We start from the raw sequence: 26,489 nt of genomic DNA on the forward strand, positions 1-26,489 counted from the left end.
TGCCTTTCTAATCTAGCCCTGATTATACACACACACACGAACACAAAAACTTACAGTCATCTGTTCCAAGGGCTAAGATCACTATTTTTTTTTTTAATGCAATTTAAAAATCTATTAATTCATTACATTGAGCCATACTTTGCATCGCTCTCCAACTGGATAATAGATGTGTTCTGTATCATAATTACAGCCTGATTTACAAACGAGTACAAATAAAATTAGAAGACATTTTACAGCTTGGAACACAGGCTGGATTGTGAGCATCATCCAAGTCCCACCACTTTCAGTGTTAACAAGTGAGAAAGGGCTGAAACGAGCCTGGTGCCTTACAGCACACCCAGCACCACGAGGCTGCTGCCGCAGTGCTGCTTTGGACAGGAAAGTTGAGCTCTTACAAACCATCTCCCCAGGCAGAGACTTGCATGGTCAGAGCAAATTAAGCCAGAAGGGACCTGAGTCCAACCCGCTGAAAGCAAAGGGTTTCCCTGCCTGAACAGACACCGTGTGGATGAAATGTGGCATGAGATGGGCAAAGGAGGCGACTACAAGGACCAGAGAAGCTATGGTTGTTTCTTGCTGTGGAGACCACCAGTCCACCCAGGACATGCCCTTATGGCCTGTCCCATAGAAGGTAGATGGCCTTGCTCAGAACAGGATCAGAACATAAAATGAAGGAGAAAGCCCAAGGCAAGCTGGGGCCACGCAGAATGCTTACCTTCCTGTCCAGAAAGGAGGCAATCAGGCCAAAGTTCTTTGGGTGCTGCATGAACCTGTGGGAGCAGAGGGACAGGGTGAGAGCAGGCACCAGCCCTGACTCAGCTGCCAGCTGGGTGGGAGGTCAGCTCCCCAAAGGACCTGTTGATTTGGGAACATACTTGGTGCTGCTCAGCATCCCAGCAAGATGGGAAACTGATATGTAGCCTAACAGCGGAGCTGGGGCTCTGATGGGCTCATGTTCACTGTGGGATGGCAGAGAACAGTGATGGGTGATGGTGTGAGGTTGGGGGCATGAGGGGAAGTTGGGAGCAACAAGAGCACGATGCTCAGGCACTTAACAGAGTACAATCTCTACCCCAAGGAAGGCTGCAGCCTTTCTTCCATCAAGTGTTTTGAAGGGCAAAACTTATCCAAATATAACACAGACACCCAAGGGAGAGCTCCCAAGACATGTGACTGAATAAATAAGAGGATAACAAAGGAGACATCAGTAATGCCAAGCACAAAAACTGTAATAATCTTTTTTTCTTTTTTTCATAAAAAAAGCAGCTGGGCCGTGGGATCACATCACAGATCTTATGTGCTGTGCTGTACATGGCAGGAATCAGGGGCGGATCAAAGCAGGGGGTTTTCAAGACCATATTATCAACGACTCTGAGCCACCTCTGAGCAGAGAGAGCACCAGGGCTGCGATCCTTTGGCCTTGCTTACAGCTCCTGAATGCCCATCTCCTTCAATTAGTTCTGGGAGAAATTCTTCTCTATTTATGCCTTGAGCTCCTCATCACCCACAGTAATGACAGAGAAACCACCGTGCACAGCAGGATGCACGAGCTGGGTGTGGGTTCTCCCAGCCCCATTATCCAGGCATGGCCCCTCCATTAAAGACCGAGTAATTAGCCTTTGCGTCATTTGTGTGCAAGCCTGGGCTGTTTGGAGTGGTGCACTTTAAGGCTAATTAGCAGTAAGGGCTCTCCTCTACAATAGGCTTGGAGTTGGTTTGTTTATTTGCTCGTTTTTTGGTCCATCTCCACAATTCCTTACTTGAGCTGCAAGCAGGAGCTGCTGCAAGCAGGAGAGGGAAGGGGAGATCCCTGGCACTGTGAGCACTGCCCTTGTTCACACAGAGGGCTCCCCTGGGAGCCGTGCAGGTGAGCACCTGAACTACACACCATCACTGAGACCTTGTGACTCTGAAACCATCACACAGCACCTCAGCTCAGCAGGCTGCATTGCACTGCTCATACCTCACAGCTCCCAGGGGCTCTACTGAGAAATGTCTGTGGGTTGCACTCACTTTTCCCGGAAGGTCTCCTTCTCCTGCTCGCTCCACATGTTCATCACCTGCCGGTCCTTGTAGACCTTCATGGGGTCATCCATGAGGCCGTTCATGTTGATGAATTTAATGCGCTGCTGGTCAGCATCGTAGAGCATGGGTGGGATGACAGCAAGCTGGCGCATCTGCTTCTCCAGGTTCTGCAGGGAAAGCAGAGAGAACAGTTGGTCAGCAGCACGGGCCCGAGGGGACCCACGGGGACAGATGTTCGAGAGGAAAGGACAGGTGGAGGAACAGGAGAATTGAAAAGCAAGCACTAGGCAGCTTTATTGCTAGGGTAATTGTACACGAAATGCTGAAAGAGGCTATTGCCATCAGCCAGGAAGCAATTAATCTTACATTTTGAAACAAAAGGCTTTAAGATACCGATTGGAAATGCCTGACTTAAGGAAAATAGCTCCTGTCCGCAACGGGAGAGGAGTCAAAGCAGCAGAGGCACAGGGAGCAGCCCCCTAACCCAGGGCCATGTGGAGGCCCGGTCCCCTCTAACTGCCAGCATCAGTGCTGAAAGCTTTCTGGAAGGGGGACAAGGACACCGCCCATGTAGCACCTGGCTGCTCTGGACACCTGGGGGGTGTTATCTCATCATAGGGCCAACGCACTGACTGTGATGAATGCAGAAAGCCCTGGCTAAAAGCTGATGTTCTCGGCCACGGCTGGGTGACGGAGGCTCTCCCCTCCCAAGTGAAGCCATTCACTGCAGCTCGCCTCCGTGCCAAGAGAGTGGAACCCTTGTGAAACCAGATCCAACTGAAGCCAAGGTCATGGGGATGTTTCAAGATGAATGGAGCACTCCCAGAAGATGTGGGCCAACTGGCTCACGTACAAACCATTCATTCCATAGGATTCCCCAGTGTCAGGCTGCACAGCCCATTCAAAACAAAATGAAACAGAAAAACCTCTCCACACACCAGCCAGGGCATCAGCCCTCTTCACTTCTCTCTCTCTTGGCTTCCTTGGAGCGCAACGAGGGGTGATGAGGAGGAGGAAGGAGAACCTGGTCTCACCTCTTGCTCTGAGAGCCCATCGATGATCTCCGACACCTCGTGCTCACTGCGTGCAGCCGACATGGAGAGCCCTCCGCTGCCCCTCTGTCCTACCCTGCTGGGAAAGGGCAATGGGACACTCAGGAACTGATGCTCCGCACTCCATGACACAAAGCACAGCTCTCACTGTCCCTTGCTCCTTACCTGCACCAGCAGTCACTTCTGTGTTGCTACAACACAAGGGCATTTCACACCCAACCATACCCTCCCACTGTATTTTCTCATGCTCACTTCATCACACTGGGGATGGCATGGACGTGTCTGTGCTAGCACTGAGCAATCAGCACCACGCCATTGCAGCTGGTGTGCAAATGCTGCGGGAACACTTAAATTAAAGTTACCCACTGGCATCTATCCCCACTCCAGCCTCACCACACATCACAGCCACACGTCCCAAGGAAATTCTTATTGAGCAGGTACAGCTTTAAAACATTTGTCAGTTCCATTTCTCCCCTCCTCTTCATGATAAAATAAACCCTCCCAAGAGGAAACACATCCAGCTGTTTGCAGGGGTGACAGACACAGGACAAGACAGACACTGCTGTGGAGTTCACTCCCTTCTCTATAGCCCCTCTACAGGAAAGAAGGGGATAAACTCTTCAGTAGAGTCTGCTGTGACAGGACAAAGGGAAAAGACTTCAAATTAAAGATGGGAGAATTAGACTGGGTATAAGGAAGAAGTTTTTACACTGAGGGTGATGAGGCACTGCATGGGGTGCCCAGAGAGGTGGTGATGGAGCTGTGGGCGTCCCTGTGCACTGTAGGCAGTGGGACCAGATGCCCTTTGGGGGTCCCTTCCAACTGAAATGGCTCTATGGCTCTGCACACTTTTTCCATCTTTTTCCATCATTTGATTCATCACAGTGAGTTCTGGCCAACCTAAAGGCTGTTTTTCCCCACTTGGGCACATTTCAATTGCTTGTTATGCCAAAGCGAGCAACTTTCTTTCTAAGTGCACTATAACCCAAAACTACATATGTGAAATCCAAGTTAAAGGTGGATGCAAAGATAAAAGCCGTCTGTTGTGACTCTGGTGCTCCTGTAGAAGTAGAATTGCTGAGGAAAACATGGCTGTTCACACATCAAGCAAAGCTAAACCCAAAAGTTTTGGAACAAGTGCTCACTGATTCCCTTTGGAAACGAATGGATCAGTCATTAAACTGATACATTGATCCCTGTTGCTAAAGCAGCCTATATCAGGAGCACAACATGGCATCTCCTCCTGGCAGGAAACGATGTGACCTCAAATGTGCTTTAAATATAAGGCAGAAAACAGACGGGGGTGGCAGATAGGAGACAGCTCTGTCAGCGAGACGCTGCTCCTTTCAGTGCTTGCAGCCAGTCCTACAACCCCTGCAGACGTCCCCTCCCTCTGCCCATGCTCCATCAGAGCACGGGTATGTTTGAAGTCACTGACGTGACGAAATCCATCCGCACACCGTGTGCGTCTCCACTTGAGCACGGCAACGAGGAACCAGTTATTGCCGTCCCACTCAGGTGGCCACAAGGAGGGAGCTGCCCAGGAATTCGGCAGCAGAGGAGCAGGCAGCCGCATTCCTGACATTTTTCCTGCTGTGATGGAGCAGAGCTGGGCCGCCCAGGGCAGAAAGCAGCCAGGGACTCCACTGGCTCCTACACTCGGTGCGTCTGCTGGTTATCCAACTCGAAGGGGAGAGATGGGACTGACGGCCACCCAGCCCCGTTCCTCCCACCCCACACCCATCACCAAACAAAAGAGAAAGGCTGTCCGCTACCGGCTCAGCCCCGTCCTACCGCTTCTCCTCTAACCTCTGCATGCGCTCTTGCAGTTCCCGCTGCTTCCTGATCTCAGGGAATTGCTTCTCATAGTATTCCCGCACTTTGCTCTCCTTGGCACGACGCCGGGGATTATTTTCAATGCGCTCCACTTTCTTTTCCCAGGCCTCCATCAGCTGGTCATAGCGCTGGCAGAACTTCTGTTCCTGGAAGGGCAGAGCGAGAGGGAGCTCAGTGCTGTGCCTGGGCAGGGCAGCTCCCCAAAGCCTTTCCTGATGGCTGGTTGTGCTGAGCGTGAGTCACAGCGCTTCCAGAAACGTGGTTTGTGAGGCCATGGGCACGCTGCGGGGTCTGGGACCAACCCAAGAGTAAATAGTACAACCCATTGGGTGCCCTGGGGCTTTTCTCTTCCAACCCAACATCTCTGGTACAACAAGGACTGCTGTCCAGCATGGCAGCGCCCACCCACCTCCCTTCAGCCATCCTCCAATATCCAAAGGACCAGAGGAACTCCTCTGTAGCTACAACCACAGGTTGCTGCCCCAGTAACAGGAGCAGAGCTGCAGGCACACATCAGTAGGTGCACGGGGAGCTCAGACACACCACAACCTGCTGTTACCAAAGCCCCGAGTGCAGCCACTCGTGGGGATTCACTCCCCGGGATGCTGTGCTCAGGATCACCCCCATGGGCTGGAGCTTTAGGAAGGAAAAGCTTTCAAAGGCGTGCAGAACCCTCCTGCTGCAGGCAGGGACACAATGTGATTCCACGGCCCTGCAGGATTAGCTCTCAGATGCTAATGTACGGTTTCATGCTATTACCAACAGCGCTGCTGGGATGCAGCACGTGCTCTGCATGGCCCTATCATTGCTGCCATTATCAGAGCTCACAGGATGCTTGCCATGTTAGCACCACTTCCAAACACTTAAAAGAAAACACTGCAGGTGGGACGGAGCCCTGAAAACATCTGAGGTGCTGCAGTGCAGGGCAAAGAGTGGCGAGGGGCAGATCCCACCTATGTGACACTGTCAGTTCTTTAGGGGATGAGGTTGAGGGAAATAATTAAGTGCTTTCAAAACTGATTAATGCTGAAGCCCCAGTGCTGCTGCATGCAGGGACACAGCACAGCTCGGTGACACGAGAGATCCCGCTCAGCCCTCGCACAAACACAGCCAGCAACAAGTGGGGATTTTAAGGTTTCACTCTGAGTGAAGCCAATGCATTCCAGGTCCCAAAGCAGGAACTGAAAGCAGATGGCGCTCTGCAAAACAATCAATGGCAAACCCTGGGCTGCTCCGCTCACCCCGCAGTGCCACTGCGAGGCTGGGCTGGTTCCAGCAGCAGGCAGCACTGCAATGGCACACATCAGCCACTGCAGCAGGATGGTGACTTCCCAGCTTGGCTCCTCGTGCCACCAGCCCCTCCATCACATCAGAACTTATGGAAAGCCAAACGGGAGCCAACACGTGCAGCTACAAGCAGCAGAATAGTAACACTGCTGTAGCACTGGAGCAGCTCGCAGGCGGTGCTGAGCCCCAGCCCTCCTGCAGCCCACGCTCCCACAGCTCTGGGAACAGAGCAGCAGCTTAGTGGGGAGGAGAAGGCAACACAAGGAACCAGTCCAACCCCTGTGCAACCTGTGCTGTTCTGTTCCCCTGCTTGATGGAGTGAAGCATCTCACGGCCAGAACTGCTCCCTTGGTACCCTTCCCTCCCTGCAGCATCATCCCTTTGATGGCAATTAGAAACTGCTGCCGGGCAGGCTGGTGCAGCGGGAGGGATTCCTGCAGGCTCCTTGTGGGGAATGGAACCTGTGGGGCTGCCCCAGCCTGCTCGCGGCACCCCAGAGCTCAGAGGGCAGGAGCCAGGAAGGAGGGCTGGCACGGAGACAAACTCTGCTAAAAATAGGGGCTGCTACAAAACAGGCAGAAAAATAGCTAAGCAGACCCATTTTGCAAAGAGAATCAGCAAATGCATTCACTTTGCAAAATCAGCAACCTTCTGTTGCCTATTTTGTAGTACAGGCAAAATGCTTCCCTAAACTGAAAAAATCCCCTTTCAAGGGCACTGAATCAACCGGCTGGCAGAAATTCACCTATTTTGCATGACAGGAGAGTTTACTGCGAGCCGTATTTTAGGACCCGTGCCCTTGCAGCCTAGTTAAACCTTTTCCCCCAGCTCCTCGATATGCACAACACAGCAGTGTTTAGCACAGCAACTGGCTGTTTCCACCAGAAAACAGCTCCTGTTCGGTTCCCTTCTGGCTCCTACAAACCACAGGACGCTGAGCTCAGTGCATGCAGCAGGACTGGGGACCTCTGCTTCACGGCCAGGGGGGATATGGAAAAGGAAAGGCAGAGCACCAGGCAAAGCACTGGGCACATCTCTGCTGGAAAACTTCCTTTGCCTGACATAATGAATTAGGCTGCTTTATACTTTCAGAAGAGGTATAGGGGAATCACTTACCCACTGCTTGCGAGCATGATTTCTCCTCTTAAAGTACAAGATTAACTTCTTCCGCATTGCCTGGTTTCTGTGAACGAAAAAAAGATGAGATCCCATTAAGGAGCCAGCTAAAACTCAGTGCTTGGTGCTCCAGAGCACAGAGGGGTTCATGGAACAGCTTCCACCTTAACCTGGAGCCACAGCAACCCCAGCACCTCAGCTGCGGGCACTGAGCCCAGCAGGGCTCCATCTCCTGACCTCTGCACCTAACGCAGCTGCAAGGGAAGCAGCCGGGAAAGCCCAGCTGTGTGCACAACGGTCCTGAGGGGAGAAAGCAGCCCCAGAACCACAGCCAGCCCGGCCCAGCCACTCAGCTGCTGCTTCCTTTGGCTTTTACAAGAAAGCACGAAATAACCTTTCAGAAGAGAAAGCAGCAGGATGCTGGGAAGGCTGCACAGCTCTGGGTGAGCCCCGATGGCGGCGGCTGCTCCTGTTACAGCAAGCAAGTTTCTAGGTGAAAGGTAGAGGCCAGGAACGAGGGAGTTTCCTTAAGCCCTTCATCCTGATTAGCAACCGAGCCGCAGCGTGCAATTAGCAACCAGCTCAGTGCCGTGCAGGGCGGCATCGTGCAGGAACCTCCTGTGGGATTTAGCCTAATGGGAGCATTCCCACACCGCTTCCTCAGAGCCGCTGCTTCACACCCCTGCAAATACACCCTCCTCCCCCACAGATCCCCAGCCCCACATGGCCCCACACAGGGCAGTGGGTGCAGCTCCCCCAGCAGAGCAGCAGCCCTGGCTTAATGCAGGAACGTGGAACGTTGCAAAGCATTCAATCTTTACGCTTCAATTCTCAGTCCTGGTAAAGCTGTTCAGGCCTGGAAACCTTCTGCTTTCCCCTCAGAGGTACCAATCACACGTGGAGTCTCTGCACACTGTGCTGCACCTCCATCCCCTTTCACTCTGATGCACAAGCAGACCTTGCTTGCCAGGTGGTGCTATAGTAAGTGGGCTCGGGTCTCCTGCAATAGAGAACTCCCACTTGTGGCTGGAACGGTCCCTGGGCTGCCCAGCTCAAGGGTGGGGGTACGCAGCCCACCAGCCTCTCTGTTACCAGCAGCAACAGCATTGCAGACCCCACAGGTGTGCTCCTGGGCCCTGCAGGTCACACAGTGGGATCCACACACAACGAGGCTCCGAGCAGAGGCTTAGAGATCAGACCTTGTGTTCTGATTCCATTTCAGAAATCAAAGGGGCACTGATCAGCACAGAGGAGTGAGGGGAACGAACAAACCGGTGTGTGTGTGGCACATGCAGCCTTTGCTCTTTTTTCTTTTTTGATGGTATGTTTACAAAGGAGCCACTGTTGTTCTGGGCTGCGCAGCAGAGATCAGAAGCTGTCTCATTAGATGCATTAACAAATATCACTGCCAAAGGCTTCTCCCTGCTGGATCACACAATGCCGCTCTCTTTCGTCTCTGTCCATGTGGCACATCCACCGAGGAGCCGCGGAGCAGCTTGGCAGGCTGACTTAACTTCACCACTCAGCTCTGAGCAAACAGCCTCAACAACCAGGAGCACTGAGGCAGGAGCTGTAACCTGTGGGGGAGGACATGGGAAGCAGAGCTCCCCCAGCACCCCAGCAGCACCCAGTGCCCACTCCTGAGCCCACCGGAGGTCTCTGCTCCCAGCTGGGTCCTTGTGTCCCTTTCTGCCTGGTGAGAGCTCTCCATCTCCATTGCTGTGGGGTGCTGCAGCAGGCGGCCCTCCTTCCATCCCACAGATTGTGTTCCAGGGCTTCAGTTCCACGTGAGCGAGCTCCAACAGGAGGCTGTACCCAAAAGACACGTTCCCATTGTTTGCTTGTTTACCCCAGTTCAGATGGAAACTCTGCTGGAGCGATGCTTATGGTGGTAACTTCAGCACGGCTCAGATGGGTGCACTTTGGCTGATGTGGTTCAGCTGGAATCCAGTGGGAGTGCTCCTGGGGAAGCATTTGGCCCTGGAAGGGGCAGCTCGGCTCAATTGATACCTGTCCATGCAGGAGCAATGTGGGGCTTCGGCACAAAACTCATCAGCAGAGGGGAGAAAATGAGAATCTCTTACACAGCTGATGCACTGCCTTGAGTTCTGCATCATGGCTGACCTTGCAAGTGCAAATACAAGCAAAGATTTAATGGCTCTGCAGCTGCAAGTATCAGGAATGCCTTGAAAGCCTGCCTGTGTTTACCACTGCGAAGGCTGAAGTAATCAAAGAGTGAAAGGATTACAAACAACAACAACCCCCTGCTAAGAACCCTAAACGTTTTTCCCCACTATCTTGTTGTTTTTTTCACATAAGGTCAACCTTTCAAAGGTTAATAAAATCCTGGTAAATATAAATAGGCTTCACAGTTTATCTTGCTACATGTGCTGCTGTTACTTGGAAACCATTTGCAGAGAGGTTAACTCGGGCCACTTGTCTCAGAAGCACACGCTGTGCTCCCCGGGCACATCAAGCAGCGACATGGAATTCCTGCAGCACCGGGAAGGCAGGGGCTGCCTGCTGCTGTCCTGCACACAGTGAGGAGCAGCACGACTCAACAGTCACTCCAGCAAAGTGCCAGCTGTCCTCCAGCGGCCCATCGGGAGCTAATCCAGCTGCCTGCATCCTTCATCTCCCCACCTGAGTGCACAGTAAAGTGTCCCATCTGGAGACCTGGCTGGCTTGGAAAAGCCAAGCAACCCACAGGATGAGGAGGGAGGCTCCTTACATAAAGCAACAGTGACTCTCGGGGGCAGTTTCAAGTACTGCTGTGCTGCAGGAGATGCTCACATCGCACACGGGTCAGGCTGTAGCGTCAGGCTCCAGTTCTTGGTGGTGCCACACATGGGATGAGCGGAGCTGGGATGGATGGACAGGTGGATGCTGGAAGCTGGGGACAAGGCGGGGCTTCTTCATCCCGTTTCTTTGCACACCCAGGGTGGCAGCAGCTCTCGGGGGGCACATCGCCCACTCTGGGACTGGGTAGATGAGCACAGCCAGTCCCCAGCACCCTGACCTGGAACAGGGTGAGCCCAACCTCAGAAGGTGCCAAAGGTGTCCCTGGGGCGGCCCCCCCAGCGCGGCCCCATGAGCAGCAGCAGGCAGAAGTAAGCAGAGGCTCAACAAGTTAAACAGCCCAGAGGTCTGAGCGTCACCTGCCAGCAGGAAGCAGGATCCAAGTATCTGTAATTCAGGGTGTGACTGTGAGGACTGCACGTCCTCACATACCTTACCCTCACCCCACTGACCTTGCTTATAGGTCCCACACCTGAGCGCGGCTCTCAGAGCCATCTGCAAACCACCAAGCACCAAAGCAAAATCACCTTCCACCCAGAGCAAAGCAAAGAGCCGCCGCCGCTTCCACCTTAACTGCCTCGGCACAAGGCTGCCGCTGGTTTCTGGCTTTCACAATGCAGCCAGTCAAGGAGAGAAGCTGTAACTTTGACTTTTGAGATACTTGGCTGGGCTCCACGTCAATTGCTTGGCTGTGGTCCTCCTGCAGTAAGGGCGCACGCATGCGTGCCGGTGCGGTGTGTGCGCAGGTGCGGGCGCTGCCAGGGGCTGGGATAAGGCTCCTGAGGACACAAAGGGCCGATGCACTGCAGCACACCTGGCCCTGCTCGCCTGTGGAGACCTTGGGCCAGAGCAGGACGAGATGAAAGGAAGTTTGCTGTTTGATCACAACTAATCACGGGTATTTAATTACGCAGGAACGTCTTTCATCAAACAGCCAGAGCAAACAAAGCAGGGATCAAGCCTGCAAAGAGCGGTGGGGAGGAGGCCACCAGCAGCTGGCAAAGCCATTGTAGGGTGAGATTTATCGTGTAGGAAGGGGAAACAGAGGAGCCTCCTGGCAGCTGGAACCAAACACGGCGCTGCCAGAGGGACTGTGAGCACAGCATGCCTGTCCGCCTGACACCGAGGTGCTCCCTGCCTCCTGGCAGCAGTTACACCCACAACCAGGGTTCATAGCATTGGGTTGGGAATTGGTACCCATCCTCTTTAGCACCTACAGGCTCAGGAGCATCGTGAGACAAAAGCAAGAGCAGAAGCACTTCTGGCCGTCAGCTGGACTCACAGCCTCCGCATCCCCTGGGAGCTGAACTGATGCTGTGAGCCCAAGCACCTCACCACAGCCCCAGCAAAACCAGCCTGTGGTCTCGGTTAGAGAAACAAGCAGAAGGTTGCGGCGTGTCTCCATCGTTCAGAAATTCATCACAAGGCATTACTTCTGCCCTAGCGTGTGCAAATAGAGAATAAAAAGAGATGAGGAACCTTGAATGGGATGAGCAGGGAGCTGCTAGGTGAATTTCTAATGAGGAAAATGTCTACAAGCTGTAATAAAAAGACCTGAAAGAGAATGCATTAGTAATGACAGGGTTTGGAGGAGCATTTGTGCTACATGTCAGGCTTCTACTACGAATTCAGAGGCAATCCAATGCTACTAAACCCCTAAACAGTCAGTAATGAAAAGATGACTTAAATTTGCCGAAGTGACAAGTGATTTGGAAAGCTGCAGTTAGCAGCAGATCTGCAGAAGAAAGCTGCTCTGCTCTGCTGGGAAAAGGGGGAGAGGCAATTGGAAACAAAAATGGGTTCAGCAGCCCCCAAACCTCTCTGAAAACCCAAAGATTTGGGTTCTGCATAGGCAGGCTTTCCCTCCCCAGAAAAACGTGCTTTTTCAAGGCTGACTGGCTCCTATTTTGCTTTCAACCCCAAATCTCACAGACCGATTTCAACTCGACTGCTTTATGAAGGGGAGGAGAGACCTCTGGGGCTGTTCTTCACGGCTGACCGGGCAGGAATCTGCCACAACAAAACTAAGGCCTCCTCTGAGAATCCCTCCCCAGGTAGGCAGCAGGTAATGGATCCTGCTCCGTGAGCGGCACCGTGTCACTGCTCAAACACTCTGCAGAGAGATGGTTAATGCCTTTGGTGGCAGGAGAACACACGGGATCCCTGCTGAGGTGGGGAGCACAGCTCTCGCCTGGCACAGCACCGCAGTGAAGAGGCAGAACAGCTTCTGCTCAACTAGGGCAGGATTTGGTGTCCATAACAGGATGGCATAGGTTAGAAGGGACCTTAAGGATCACCCAGTCGCACCGCCTGCTGTGAGCTGGCTGCCCACCCATCCCCATCAGGATAAGCTCCCTAAGCACTGCCTGGTGCTGGTGGAGCAGCAGAGCCCTTCCCCAGCAGCACACACAGGCCACCAACCCAGCCCATGGAGGTCAGCTCCTTGCCACAAGCCGTTTGGCTGCACCTTCCATCCCACAGCAGCTGCAGCATATAACATTAACTGTGTCTGCTTGGAGCCTGAGCTGCTGGGTGAACCGAGGGGACCTGAGCAGCCGGGCAGCAGAGCACAGCGAGGCCGTTAAATGGAACTTAAAAGCCTTTGGAAACTGCAGACACTGGAATGAACTGGGGCATGAAATTAATTCTAACTGTACTGAATAGCAGACAGGCCATAAAGCTCCACGAAAATAAGAGAGCAGGAACACTTTTGGAAGAGCAGGAAATCTTCCCGTAAGTCCCCAGTCAGCTCTATCAGCACAAGTGACTCATTCCAGCTGAAGGCAAAGCAAACAAGCAGGAGGGATAAAAGCAGTGTTGCAACGCAGAGTGTCACTGCAGAGAAATCGAGGAATCCTGGCGCTGTGATATTCAAATGCCCTCCCACTGACGTGCAAACTGAGAAAAAAAACCTACATAGGAAAAAAGTTGGGAAAAAAAAAGAGAAAAAAGGCATCTGTGAATAGAATGAGCCCAAACTGCCCTTCTGTGCTCAGATACGAGGCTCATACCCAGCACAGACATGAGGCAGAACAGGACGCTGCGCAGCTCCGCATCCCTGCAGGTGGCACAACGCAGTGTGGGTCCAGGTCCCCTGCGATGGGCTTTCGGGCAGAAGCAGCAGCATCTGGAGCCCATAGAGCTGCAGGGCCTTCCCCTGACCTACATCAGTAAACGCACCCAGCTGGCATCGATAAGGAGCTGAGCACAGCTAATTGCAGGGGCTCTGCCAGGAGGAGATGGCGGCTTTTCATTAAAACGTGTGGTTTCCTTCCCATATTTTGCAGCATTAATCAGCAGGACCGCCTGCCCCCGCCTCCCCCTGGGTTACCTCTGGGGGCTCAGGGCTGCCCCACACCCTGAGGCTCTGCTCCAGTCCCACAGCTCCTTCCCAGCGCCCTCCTGTGTGCCCGCCTCCATGCAGGAACAAAGCACAGGAAATGATTCAAAGCACAGGAAAATGCGATCGTGGAACTACAAATATCGGCAGGGGAAGAGTGAGCAGGTGAAGCACCAGGAGCTCCTTTAACTGGTTCTTTCAAGGACAAAGCTCCCATCTGCTCCGAATGCCCCCCCAGGCCCAGCCCACCAGTAGCACACAGAGGGGCACTGGGGACCCCTGCAGCCCTGCACGCGGCCCCAGCAGCACATAGAACAGCAGGAGCCTGTTAACTCTTCCCCTCTGATTCCCCCAGCATCAATTAACAGACTGCTGAAAAGCAAAAGATTATTAACTGTGGTTAATAGATTCTTAAAGATGATTATCTGCAGCTGACCGAGCCCATATCAAAACAGACTCGAGCCACCATTGGCTCCTTCCGGCCAGACAGGAGTTCCAGACCAGGTCTGACTATTCCCATTCCCAACAATGATCGCTATTACCACTGTTCTCACTGCCTATTTTATTTCTCCTACGTTCAAGAAGTCACTGTGGTTATTAAATGCGAGTTGATGATTAAATCACGGATCGAGGTGATAAGCCATGAATGAGATGATTAATGAGACTCGTAAGGATCTCTGAAACAACCAATTGCTGTCAGACATTCAAGAGGAGCTTCACAAAAATCAAATGGGAATTGCAACTTTCCACTTCCCTCCTGCTCCCTGCATGCACACACACACACACACACACACACACACACACACACACACCGCGGTCGATTCCATCTGTGAAACACACCCAACAAAACCCCACACACTCCTGATGCTGGCAGCCCCCAGAGAAGCGGAGCAGCCCCGCAGCACCAGAGTTGCACTCCCCGCAGCTCCAATGGGGAACCACGGTAGGAAACGGGGACCAGGAGCAAGCGAGCATCCCCTGCCGCAGCCTAACGCACAACCTGACATTTCAAATAGCCTTTATTGCCACGTACTTACATTTTAATGTTTTCATGGTATTGCCTGGTGTCTGAAGGCTGGTTGTATAACGGCTGAAATAAATAAGAAAAATGAAGGCATAAATGGGTACGCTCTGACATTTAGAAACTTCAACCTGTCAGCAGCACCGCTGCGGGCTCCCATCCCCTCCAGCAACGCTCCCAAAGCAGCACCCAGCCCCATCCCCACGTCCCCACACGTACTGCAGGGCTGGCTGCCGTGCCGTGCAGCCCCAGGGGAGGCAGGCACTGAGCTGCTCGATCCCTGCGCTGCGCAGTGCCCACAGCCGCGGCGCACTACGTGCTTGTTATGCGCTTCTTGCAAACGCAGCGCGCTTTGGAACATACGACACGGGGGAGGCGAGGGGAAAGGGGGGCTCGGGGAGAGGGAACAGACAGCCTGAGTGCTGCAAATTGTTATGGCTACGCTATGGAAGCTGCTGCAGCTCTGCGAGGAGCTGAGCGCAGGGTGGGTCTTTGCCCTGGTGGTGCCCAGCAGTGCACAGGGAGCTGCCCTGGGCACGGGGACCCCCACGGGCTGGGGCATGGCAGGGTTTGTACGCTAGTTGGTGCCCAGCCTGGCTGAAGATCAACAGAAGGTAAACTGGAAATGCTCACAGCATCCAGCAGGCTGCCCGGACCAGCAGCTGCTTCTTGGGAAAGGATTGCAGGAATTGGAAATGCTGGTAAATAGAAACGCCTCCCTTCCCTCTGTGCTCACAAAAACCAAAGCAAACAAGCTGGCATGTGATGAGGCACAAGTGTCTTCCTCCCAGAGCAGGGGGCGGGAGGAACATTTTGTGCCTAGGTTAGAGGCTTCTTGTTGTCACGGATGCCCTGCTGCTGCTCAGCTCACCGAGGGCTGCTGATTCATTTCCACTATTACTGATCTGTGATAGAAGCTGCCACTTACACTTAGTTAGCAAACCTAAGTACTAACAGACAACCGCTGCAAGCATCACTGATGGAGAAAAGCCTGACTGTTCCCAACTACAAAACTCAGGAACCAAAACCAAAGCCAAGACAACAAAGCATCTGGAGGGGACTTTGTCTGCAGACAGCCTTGACACTCAGCTCAGCCCAGGAGAGCTACCCTACCCTACAGCTGGACACTAAAACCTCTCCTTCTTTCCAGGGCAGGGACTGAGAACCACCATCCTTCCTCAGAGCATCCGCAGCAGCTTCCTAAATGAGTCAAACCTGACCGGCTCAGATGGCCAGGGAGGTGCTGGCAGCATTCACAGCATCTCTCATAAGGGACGTGTGATGTATTTCTCTGGGGGATGACATTTAAGAAAAACAAAACTGCAATGCAAGCTATTACTGGAAAAACCTTGGATTTACTGAAGGGCCTTTAAAAATTAAACATGACAAAAGCCATCAACTGCTTTCTGGTCACCGCAACACTCAAGAGCACAAACCTCCATGAAATTTCTCCCTGGGGAATACACGGGGTCAGTTTAATGCGCCCCAAGTACATGGCAGGGATAACCCAGAGAACAGCAAACTGCTCTCTGCAGCAGAACTAGAGAACTCCTGCCAAAGGCACAGCTGGGCTTTAACACAAGGCAAAGGGCCCACACATCAGAGCTGCCCCCAGGCAGGTGAGAAAGGCAGTGCTAATGGGCTGAGGGACTGGGGTACAAACCCTCGTGCTGCAGTTCCTGGGAGCACAGGAGAGGGGCTTCTCCAGGGGGACTTGGGCACAAAGCAAAACTCTTCAGGTCAAAAACGCAGAGCCAGATGGTGTGAGATCAAAGCAGCAGGAAGCCAAGAATAGAGGAGCTGCTGCCTTGAGACACTCAGCTCCCAGAGCGCGGTGCTGGTGAGCACGGAGGCTGCTGCAAAGACTGAAGCCAGGAGCTGGAGTTTCCTACCAGAGCTGGGCCATCACCCCGACATTTCCAGCTTGAGGGGAAACCCATGACACAAACCCAAACTGCAGGGTAAGTCCCCACTCGAACTACAGCAGATCCCCTGTCAAAAGTTCTTCCACCCGATGCTGCAGGCAGCCTCCATGAGCAAGTAGGTGTGCTGGAAGGCTTCCTTCTCCACCACACAAGGCTGGCTCTGGAGCAACAGCACCCCATGGCAAAGCATCCACAAATCAAAATAAAAGGGGGGAAAAAGGTGTGTGGGGGGAAAGAAAGGCAACGCGTTGTGTTTCAGATGAGGAAGCACCATTGCACTGCTTGACCTCAGTGACTCAAAGAAGTATAATGTGCCCTACCTCCCTGGGCAAGGAAGTGGCTCCAGCATGCAGTGCTGACCACTAATTCCTCTGTGACCTCTCCCTTCCGCACTTGGGGAGGACAGTGATTAGTGCCACCTCCGCAAGGCCAGTCCTAATTACAGCTGATGAGCACAGTTGTGCTGTGTGCTCACCTGGCAGCCAGGGCTCCCTCTGCTGCACCCCACAGCCAATGCAAGAGGTGCTGCTGGACCCAAGTCCGGCCTGCTCTGACCTCTCCAGCTGCTTTCCTCCTGTCCTGCAGCATTATTCCCGATGCCTATTTTTCCAGCCCCTTTCTTCAGTTCACAGCCCCTCACTGCTGGTTTCAGCCACCCTTCAACATCCAGCTGCTTAATTTACAGCAGCCATTTGCTGGATGAGGGAATAGCCCCACACTAACAATTTAGTAAATGTGTTTTTCTCAACTTCTCCGTGCACAAGAGACAGAAATAAGATCCATGCAGACCCTGATACCTGCAGGCTACGATTGGCGTGCACTCCCCAACCCCTTCCCCAGCACCTCCTGCACTCGCCTCAGGTGTAGCAGTCCTACTGTAGGCTGTGCTGGAGCATCGCTCTGTCCTGCTGCAGTGCAAGACAGAGGAACCAAAGGGTTAATGCTCTGCAAAGAGGCTGTGTGTGCATTCAGTGCTCAGCTCAGCCACTTCGCTTCCTGTCCTGGTTCTGTGACAAGAGACGTCCTGCCCCACAGCATTTCCTCCTCACAGCTCAGCCCCACACCTCCCAGGGACCTCCGCAACGCCCACAGCCGTGGGGAACACTCACCAGCTCCACCTGCGGACCCAGCCCTTCCAGGATGCGGTGGGCAGCTTCTGCCTTCTTCTGCACAGAGGAAAGGGAAGAGGAAGAAAGAAGTTATTTCTCCCACTGACTACAGCAGCACTACCACCACCCAGCACCCAAACCCCTCCCCAGCCAAACCCACCCGGCGCCTGAAAGAGGAAGGGAACTGCAGGTAAGCCCTGCGGGCAGTGAGGTATCACACATCCAACACACAGCTCCTGAGCTCCTCCTGGCACTGCAGAGAGCCACCCCAACTGCAAAACCCCCGGGAGCAGCAGCAGAAGCCCCCGTCCTCTCCCAGCCTAGCCCTGGAGTCACAGCACCACGCAGGTTACCTTGGCACAGCCGCAGCACGAGCGAGCCGGCACGCACGCAGAGATGCCCTTTCTAGGATCCATCGCTCGGTGAGCATGTGATCATTAGGTTGGAGCTGCCCTACGCTCCTCATTGCCACCGCTCCCCCCACACACACAGCCTGGCTCTGCCCCCTCCAAACCTTCCCTCCCTGACACGGGTTAGAGAAAACAGCAACCCGTGGGGGGCTGCGCGGCACTTCCTAATTAAACAGGCCTGAAAAGAGACGTGGGATCACCCTGATGGGAGGCTGAGTAAAAGGTGATGCTCTCAGTAAACAGCACTTCCCTGTGAAGCCGGGCTTTTCAATTGCTGTTACAAGCAGCCTGATAAATCCACATCGCCTTGGGGCCGACGCAGTACAGCCGGATACCTGGCAGCGAGGGGCCACGGAGATGGATTTTCAGAGGCATTTGATCCATCACATAGGTCCTTTTTCACACGGGGTAGGGAGAGAGGAAATCCAGGCTGCCTCCAAGAGGCGGCAGGAGCTGTGTGGGCAGCTGAGCTTCACAGGATTCACCCGTGGGGAGGGGAGAGGATAAAAAAAAAACCAACCTTTTTTTGAAGCGCATTCAGAGCTTTAACCCAGTGAGCACTACAGCCCTGCAGGATCACAGAGCTGGGATGTCAGCTGGCAGGAGATGCAGCCAGGCTCCTGGCAAGGGCTGCAGCAAGCAGAGGATGGACCGCCACTCGTGCTGCTCTCTGGCATATCAGCCCCAGCTCACGGCCGCTGCATCGTGCAGGGTGCCAGGAGATGCCCGCCAACCCCGCACGGTGTGAGCTCCTCGCTGGGGCTTTGCACACCCACACGGTCTGAGCTGTGAGCGTGCACTTTTGCAAACCTGGCCACGGGACCAGAGGGATGAGTCACTGTGCCCACAGCCAACTGCAGGTCCCCGGTTGCTGCAGAGCCCAGGTGGTGCTGAGACGAGCTGCCAGCTCCTCCCTTACTGCACAGCTGGCAGGACACAGCGCATTCTGCAATTCCAAAGTGACTTCAAGGATGTTACAGGGGATGTAACCATGAGCTCAGCACCTTCCCCACACACCTGCCCAGAGCCCAGCAGTGCTGTTTCCAATGCTTTTCACCTGGCTATGGGGCTCCCCGTGCAGTTCACGGAGACTCTCAGACGTCACCAGCATTGTGAGCAGCTGCTGGGGCCACACGTACACATGGCAGCAGACCAGAAGCACGGCCCAGCACACCCTGCCCTCCTCTTTGCTGCTGTCCTCCCAGCAGCAAGCAGCTTCGGGCTCCACACTGGAGCAGCCTGCCCAGGGCGCACTGTGCAGCACAGAGCCTGGGCTGCAACACGGCACAGCCACCCAGCGGCCTCAGCTTGCATTGCCTGCATGCAGCCCTGTGCTGGCTGCTGGGGCGTGCACAGGGACAGCAGGGTTGGCCTGGTGGCAGAGAAGGTAGGACATGGGGCATCCCCAAACAAAACCCAGGAGCCAAGGTGGGAAAAAGCAGTTATGAGCGCTGGGAAACATATGGCTCAGGAGCTGGCTTTCCCTGCAGCCCTGGACTTACAGCCATTCTATTTTCGACTACCTCAAACTCCCCCAAGCACACAGGACACATCCAAGCAGCAACGGGTTCACACAGAGCTCCAGCTCAGACCCTGAACTGTCCTCCTGGGAAGATCAAATCAGGCTCACTTGTGCACAGCTATTCAGTGAGCTGCACTGTTTGACCTAACGTGAAGATATTAAGGGAAATAGAAAGTATCAGTGCTATCAAACCCAGCTCAGGTAAGAAACCCAAAGAGCGCATCCAAAGCTCCCCAGAAGGCGCTGCAGAACACTGAATGTTTCCACTGCAGCTCTTCAGACTTCATTAGCAGGAAGAGGCAAAGTCTGCCCTGGGAACTATCAGCCTGAAATATTCATAGCTCCATAGAATCATTAAGGTCAGAAAAAGACCACTAAGATCATTGAGTCCAAGCATCAACCCATCCATCCTGCCACAGGGCACCCACAGCCAGAGCTCAACATTTTGGTCTCTGAGAGCAATAAAACCTGCTGACCCCACAGAACACCTGCACAGAAGCCCCAAGAAGCCTCACACCATTACAACTGGGCTAAAATTTGGGGCAGATGAAGGATGAGAGCATTAGAACTGCAACCACAAGGTGATGATGCCGGAGGTCTGTGCGTGCAACGTGATTAACTCCCAAGAAAAACCTGCATGTATTCAACTGCTGTGTTTGCCACATTTAGACAACTTAATGAGACACGCCAGAGGCAAATCACCATAGGCAGAACATGTGGCGAATCAAGAAGAATGGCATAATTTGTCTTGTGTTAAATGACTGTAATGTACACATCTCCAGAACGAGCACGTCGCATCTCTGTATGTACACAGAGAAACGACTCTGCCATGAAGGCTGCCCAATTAGCACGTGGTAATTGCTGATGCCTTCATCACATCAGAAGAGAAGCACCCAGAGTGGCAGAATGTCACCTGCAGGAGGGAACCCCCGTGCCCAAGGACAGACAGATGGAGAACACAGAGCGCTGTGGCCTGGCTTGGGGTGCTCAGCCCAACCTGAGGGCAGGCAGTGTAAGGGTTCACCCCTACAGCAGCTGAACAACGCGGCCAGTCAGCTGTGCCTGCAACCCCTGTTATTTAACAGAAGGGAAAGGATCAGGAAGCAAACGTAGCCATTATTCTGGTGAGATACAAGAAGATCCCCACTGGTTTTATAGCCCCTCTGCTGCTCCCCAGCAAGCAGCTAATGACCCCTTTTCCAGATTTAGTATGGAGTCCTGAAACACTGCCACAGCACTCAGCACAGAGTGTCTGCAGCACAACCAAAGCCCCGGGGCTGAATTTTGCTCCCATTTACATCGGAGTGGCTCCGCTCCAGCAGCACAGCAGAGGCACACGTATGTCTCAGGTGCGGGCACAGCCTCTGGGGCACATCCACGCTCACAGGTGAAGCCCCTGGCACAGAAGCACAGCTGAACCACAAAGGTCAATCAGCCTAAAAAGCATTTGGCTTCCTATTAAGGGAACGCCAGGTCCTCTGCTCCAGTGGAACAGAACGAGGAGGGGAAGCATGCAGGAGAGCAGCATCTCAGCCCATGACATACCAGCACCCCGAGCCAGGGAGCGGCCGGGATCTCATGGGGGCTCTTCTTCAAGCGAAGTTTAAAAATGGAAGTGAAGGAAACACGGGGTTATTTTGAGAAAGCGGATCTGAAATTAGGAGGCGGCACTTTCTTGGAGCGGTTCCAGCCATCATTCCATACCGCTCTGTGCTCCCAGCATTATTTATAGCACCCCGTGGGACGCAGTCAGCCGGCGTGCTGGGGGATGTGAGCGCTCCTATTGGGGATCCCACAGTACAGGGAGCAGCACTGAGTCAACCAGCAGCTCTGCACCACGTCCTGGGGAGCGGCCGAGCCGGCGTGCCAAGCAGGCAGGCTGGGATGGAGCTTGTTTGGAATGGAATTCAGGAGTGGTGTCACTGGAAACAGCAGAAAAACCTCAGGCGAGACATCACACCCCCGGTGCTCTGCAGGGTGCAGAAAGGCAAACAGCATGGAGGATTGGAAAGGAAAATTCATCTGCTGACCTGCTGGGAGCAGAGTGCGACCTCGCAGTGCTGGCTTCGTGGCCAAGAGGTGATGGCCGTGGGGTCAGCCACTCCAACAGAGTGCTGAGCAACGGCATGGGCTGCCCAGGGAGCTGCGGAGGTCACCATCCCTAGAGGTTTAGAGCTGTGGAGCTCACGCTGTACCCAAGTTCTGTGAGCTCTTGGGCTTCATTTCCAGGACCCAAAGATGCAGGACACTGCAGTATCTGCTTTGGAACAGGCTATTTTCTTTGGTATCTGAGCAGAAATGAAAGGCTTATGAGCAGCTCCAGGCTGAGGGTTCAAATCTCATCTTTTTGGCAACCTTGCTGTTACACAGTAGCATTAATAGCACCCGGCTTCTGACCTCCTAGTTTTCCCCTGGTCTATTGGGAAGCTCCTCATGCAGCACCGAGCCGCAGTGAGGCAATCCCAGGGTAAATATCAGCAGGATCAAAAGCAAAACAAATGGAGGCTCTTCCAGCAGCCAAACACAGACTGCCCCGTCCTGCCTACCCGCATCAATCAGGACTGGAAGAAAAACCCGCACATTTAATGTTCAAAAGCCATTTCACTGATAAGGTTCTGTGCACTGCAGCTCCATGCCGATGATGCAGGCCAGACTCTTCCCTTTCTCATGTAAATCAGGAGTTCATAGAAAATCAGTTATACAGACACAGAATCGCCATGGGATCTGAGTCACGCTCAATGGCTGCGAGCAGCCAGCAGCTAGATTGTACTTTGCAATGCTAAAAGCGCTCATTTATTTATTCCCTTATTTATGGATGGGGCATTAATGCTTTATGAGGGTAAGCGGATAGCCAGGAATACGCTCCGCACAGACACAACAGCAGCAGGGGGTGGAAAAAGTTCAAACCGAGCCTTTGAATTCCAATTTTACAGCATAATGCTGAATTTATAGATAGATAGCCGTGCCCTTTGGAAGGAACATGCACCGAGACAGAAAACGAATTAAAATTTAATCTTATTGATTTCCACCAACTCAATCCCCAGAGCGAGACAGACGGTGCTGCCTGCTTCCCCTGCCTGCACTGCATCAAACCCGCTATTTCTCAGAGCTGACAGCAAAGCAGGGAAGGGCAGCGTGGCCCCACAGCATGCAGGGTGCAGGGCTGCTGTGGGTCGCAGCGCCCGGCGTCCCCGTGCCACCGTGGGGAGAAGTGACACCATGTCCTCAGGTGACCTCTCCTGTGAGGGAACAGAGAGTGGCAGAAAGCAATGTGCACACCGGAGCTGATGGGGAGCCAGGTAGGATGGGGCTGTTAGGGAGGATTAACACAACGGCTGCTCCAGGCACACCGGTATGGCTGGGAGCACACCAGTATGGCTGGGAGCACACCAGTATGGCTGGGAGCACACCAGTATGGCTGGGAGCAGCGCACGGCTAATGAGGGACCCGCTAATTAGAACCCTGAGCACAGGAATGGCTTCAAGGCCAGGTACGCTAAATCAATTCTAAGGGAAGAGGGATGCAAGGAAGCCCATCAACAACTCAGCAGGATAAAACCACAGCTAAAAATACAGACAGAGGACGTGCCCTGGTCACGGGGGTTTGACGTGGAAGGAAGATAAATTCTCTTGATATCATAATGCATCCCAGGGGAGCAAATTAAAGCCCACGAAGAGCCCGTATCACAGCTAGCAGCACAGAGGTGGCAGACCCTGCAGAAATCAGCTTCTCTCCTACAGGGATGGCTCTAAAGCTCACCAGCGCAGTTTCATTTCAGAGATGCCCACTGTGCAGAGCTGCCAGCCCCAGGCAGCACCTGGGATACCCGGCACAACCCGGCGTCTCCAGGAGACCATCCTCACATCCCCTGACAAGTCTCCATCGTGGTCACCAGAGCTTCTCCCTCTCCCTCCCTGTCACAATCTGTGCAGCCAACTGATTTCTTTCTGCAAATCAATTACTTGCCCAGCAGAGCGCAGCAGGAGGGGGCTGCAGGTCAGGCTCTCCACGGTGACACTCTGTGTGATGCTGAGGAGCTTTCCCAGTGGCAGGCAGGCAGTCAGCGGGCTGCAGGTGGGAATGGCAGCACCGTGCGGTTCTGAGACCAGCAGCCAGCCCACGGCCCAGCGCTCACCCATCCATCCCAGCACGGCGGGGAGGAAACGTACAGACCTCCCTGATGAACCAGGGCTAAAATTAGAAACCATTCACCCCTGAAAAGCCACAGCTATCGCCAAAAGGAAAGTAGGTCACAGAACGGCTGGCTAACTCGATTTTCTGGCATTCCTAGCTGCTCTGTCCTCACATAACCTCCTCTCCCCCATGCATGGCTCTCACTCCCTGCTTCGTGCTGCGCTCAGCACAGGGCTGGGAACGGGCTGACACCCTGCACCGAGCAGCACCTCTGCTCCAGCAGTGTGGAACCAGGGCTCTTCTGGTGCTCTGACCAAGAGAGCAGCCTGGCTGAGAGCAGAGGCTGCCCTTTGGGGGACAGCAATACCCCGAGTCCCACATTTGCTCCCACAGCGATGCCTCAAGCCACGCGCCCCATAGGGCCACCCGCCAGCCCACACTGTGAGCTGCAGGCAGGACGAGGGCACAGCAGGGCCTCTGCCTGCTCTGCAGCCCGTGCACAGATCGTGCCTTCCACAAAGGAGGAACTCTGCTGCTGCCCGCTGTGGTTTCTGCCGGCAGAAGGGAAGGGCTGCTCGGCCTGAGCCCGCTGCCCGCAGACAGCCTGCTGACACGCTGCTCTCAGCGGGAGGAATCCTCACTAGCAGAGACCACACAGAGAGGAGGAGGGGATCCAGAGAGACAAGAGGGCAAGCGTGGCACTGCTGCTGGGCAGGATCGAGCAGAGGGGACACAGTAAAACAAGGGCCCAGCAGGGGCATGCTCTGAGCCAGCTCCTGCTAACAGTAAGCGCTGCAACGCCGCCCATCAGAGATGCAGCTTCAGAAGACCGGTATCTGAGGTCTCCTTTTGTGAACCCAAACCGTGCATGGCAGGCAGGAGCCACATACCCCAAGGCTCCTGGGCAGGACGCCTGGCCATGTTGTGGGGCAGAAGGGCTCCAAGCCCGGCTCTGCTGTGCGCTCACACCTCAATCATGCTGCCCTCTGCTTTCACTCACTTCTATTGCTAACGGAGAGAGGCAGATGGAAGAAGTATAACCAGGGAAACGGCACTGCCTGTGAGCACAGAGTATGTGGATGATTTCTCTTTTCTTTTAGTGTCAGGCACCTGGATTTCTGCAGCTCCCAGTGAAATCTCAGGCTACGCAATTCACAATAATTAGCGACTGGTAGTTTTCCTTTTATGCAAAATCATCCTTTTTATCCAACACCTAAATGAAAATGAATGTGCTTGATTATCTTCCAAAGGGCCCAATTTTCCAGCATCTCTCCAAAGCGCACAGCAAAATTCACATCTCCTCAGGCTGCTATTGCAGGCAATGGCAGAGTGCAACAAACAAGTGGTCAAGGCAGAGATCCAAACGCAGCGATGCCAGCGTGACCTTTCCTAATGCCATTTCCAGCATCAAATACCCACAAATGCATGCCCTTTCTGCACCAGCCCCACGGCCCAAGGGGCAGCCAGGAGGGCTCAGAGCTGGCTGCCAGCACGGACATCCCTCTCCACCTGTGCAGCCCACCAAGCCAAAGCCCATCATTAAAGGCAATTTTCCACCAGGTTCACACCAGGGGAGAGGATAAAGCAAGCTGTTTAACAGGCAGGGCTCCAGTGCTTCCAATCTAACACTTACCGCAGGAAACCCTACAAAAGCAGGTTCTCACATGGCACTTATTCATGCAGTGCAGAGAGCACCCCAGGGCTCAGCCCTCCATTGTCACTGTTCCCAACGGAGCTCCATCCATCACATCTGCCCACAGCCTTCACCAAGGGACTCACCCGGGGCAATCCCCATCTGCCCCACACCAGACCCTCCCAGCCCAGGCCAGGATGACACAGCACGACCGCACATTTGAACTGCCATCGTTTCCAGACTCACCCTGTTCTCGTCGTAGATGATCTGCACCAAGCTGCGATGTTTGGACTCGATAGGAGGGGGGGAGATGGGTTTTTCAGGCTCCGGTGGTTTGGCTGCTTCTTCCTCCAACTGTTGCTGTGGAAGGATAGGGGGGAGGAGAGTGAGTCACAGCGAGAAACACTGCCATCCCCGTCCACACGAGACTCTCTGCGGTACCATGACCAATACAGAAAGCTTCCTGGGAGCCACCAAGGGCAGCTTCAGAGACAGACAGAGAGAGAGGAAAGCTGCAGACAGATGCACAACTCCGTCCTAGCCCAGGCAGTCTGTCCTCCATGGGCAATAGGAGCAGCCCTGAGCAGGCCTCCTGGAGAGCCTGATGGCTAGGAATAATGGGTTTATTAAAAACCCTAGAGGGGAACTGAAGCTCCTGACTGCCTTTGGAGCGGCTGTCTCTGCAAGGGGAGCAGCAGAAGAACAAGGGATGGAGCAAGGCTGCTCTCCATCACTAGTTTTACCTTCTGGTGCTGTGCCTGGAAGAGATGCCCTGGGATGACCCGTCCCAACAGAACACTCATCCAGAGCTTTGCAATAGCTGAGAGCAACACTCGGGCTGTAGGATGCAGTCCAAGAAAACACTTAAGCCACAGCTCAAATCTGCCAACAACCATCAGCCCCCAGGCACCCCCTGCACCTTCCCTCCTCCCACACCGCACTGCTCCCAGCTTGGTGAGGGCACTCCAACATACCCTGCTGCTGAACCAGGAGCTCCGAGCACTCAGAAGGGATTCCCACAGAGTAATCTGTCAATCCTCCCCTCCTCTGGGGGAAATTATTTGGGTAAAAATGCCCAAAACTTGGCTGCATTGTTCTGGAAACCCACAAAAATCCTGCAAAGTGGTCGGGTCTGCTGTAATTGATTTCAGACAAGAGGATCTGATGGCATATCAGGAAATGAAAGTTTGCCAGTAAGTGGAGGCTCATTAAAAGCAGCTCATTAAGAGAAAAAAAAATACAAATCTAATTATAGCTGAAATACAGTAGAGAATTACACT

At 53.8% G+C, this 26,489-nt stretch overlaps 1 protein-coding gene across 21 annotated transcripts in view; it reads right to left on the reverse strand.

Annotated features, from left to right (window-relative positions):
• The window catches only part of NCOR2 (nuclear receptor corepressor 2), a 157,674-nt gene that overhangs the window by 56,781 nt on the left and 74,404 nt on the right, over positions 1 to 26,489 (reverse strand). For 7 of the 21 annotated variants that reach the window (XM_072351399.1, XM_072351409.1, XM_072351400.1 and 4 more), the window contains exons 6-13: positions 25,456 to 25,569; positions 17,511 to 17,567; positions 14,493 to 14,545; positions 7,317 to 7,383; positions 4,872 to 5,059; positions 3,060 to 3,156; positions 2,014 to 2,192; positions 716 to 770 (exon numbers count right to left, since the gene is read on the reverse strand). In XM_072351399.1, the coding sequence (XP_072207500.1) occupies positions 716 to 770; positions 2,014 to 2,192; positions 3,060 to 3,156; positions 4,872 to 5,059; positions 7,317 to 7,383; positions 14,493 to 14,545; positions 17,511 to 17,567; positions 25,456 to 25,569 (810 nt within the window). The remainder of the gene's footprint in view (positions 1 to 715; positions 771 to 2,013; positions 2,193 to 3,059; positions 3,157 to 4,871; positions 5,060 to 7,316; positions 7,384 to 14,492; positions 14,546 to 17,510; positions 17,568 to 25,455; positions 25,570 to 26,489) is intronic. The other 14 variants (XM_072351408.1, XM_072351410.1, XM_072351411.1 and 11 more) reach the window with 3 other exon arrangements.

This window comes from Excalfactoria chinensis, chromosome 16, assembly GCF_039878825.1.
Source record: "Excalfactoria chinensis isolate bCotChi1 chromosome 16, bCotChi1.hap2, whole genome shotgun sequence".
In the NCBI taxonomy this organism is placed as follows: Eukaryota; Metazoa; Chordata; class Aves; order Galliformes; family Phasianidae; genus Excalfactoria; species Excalfactoria chinensis.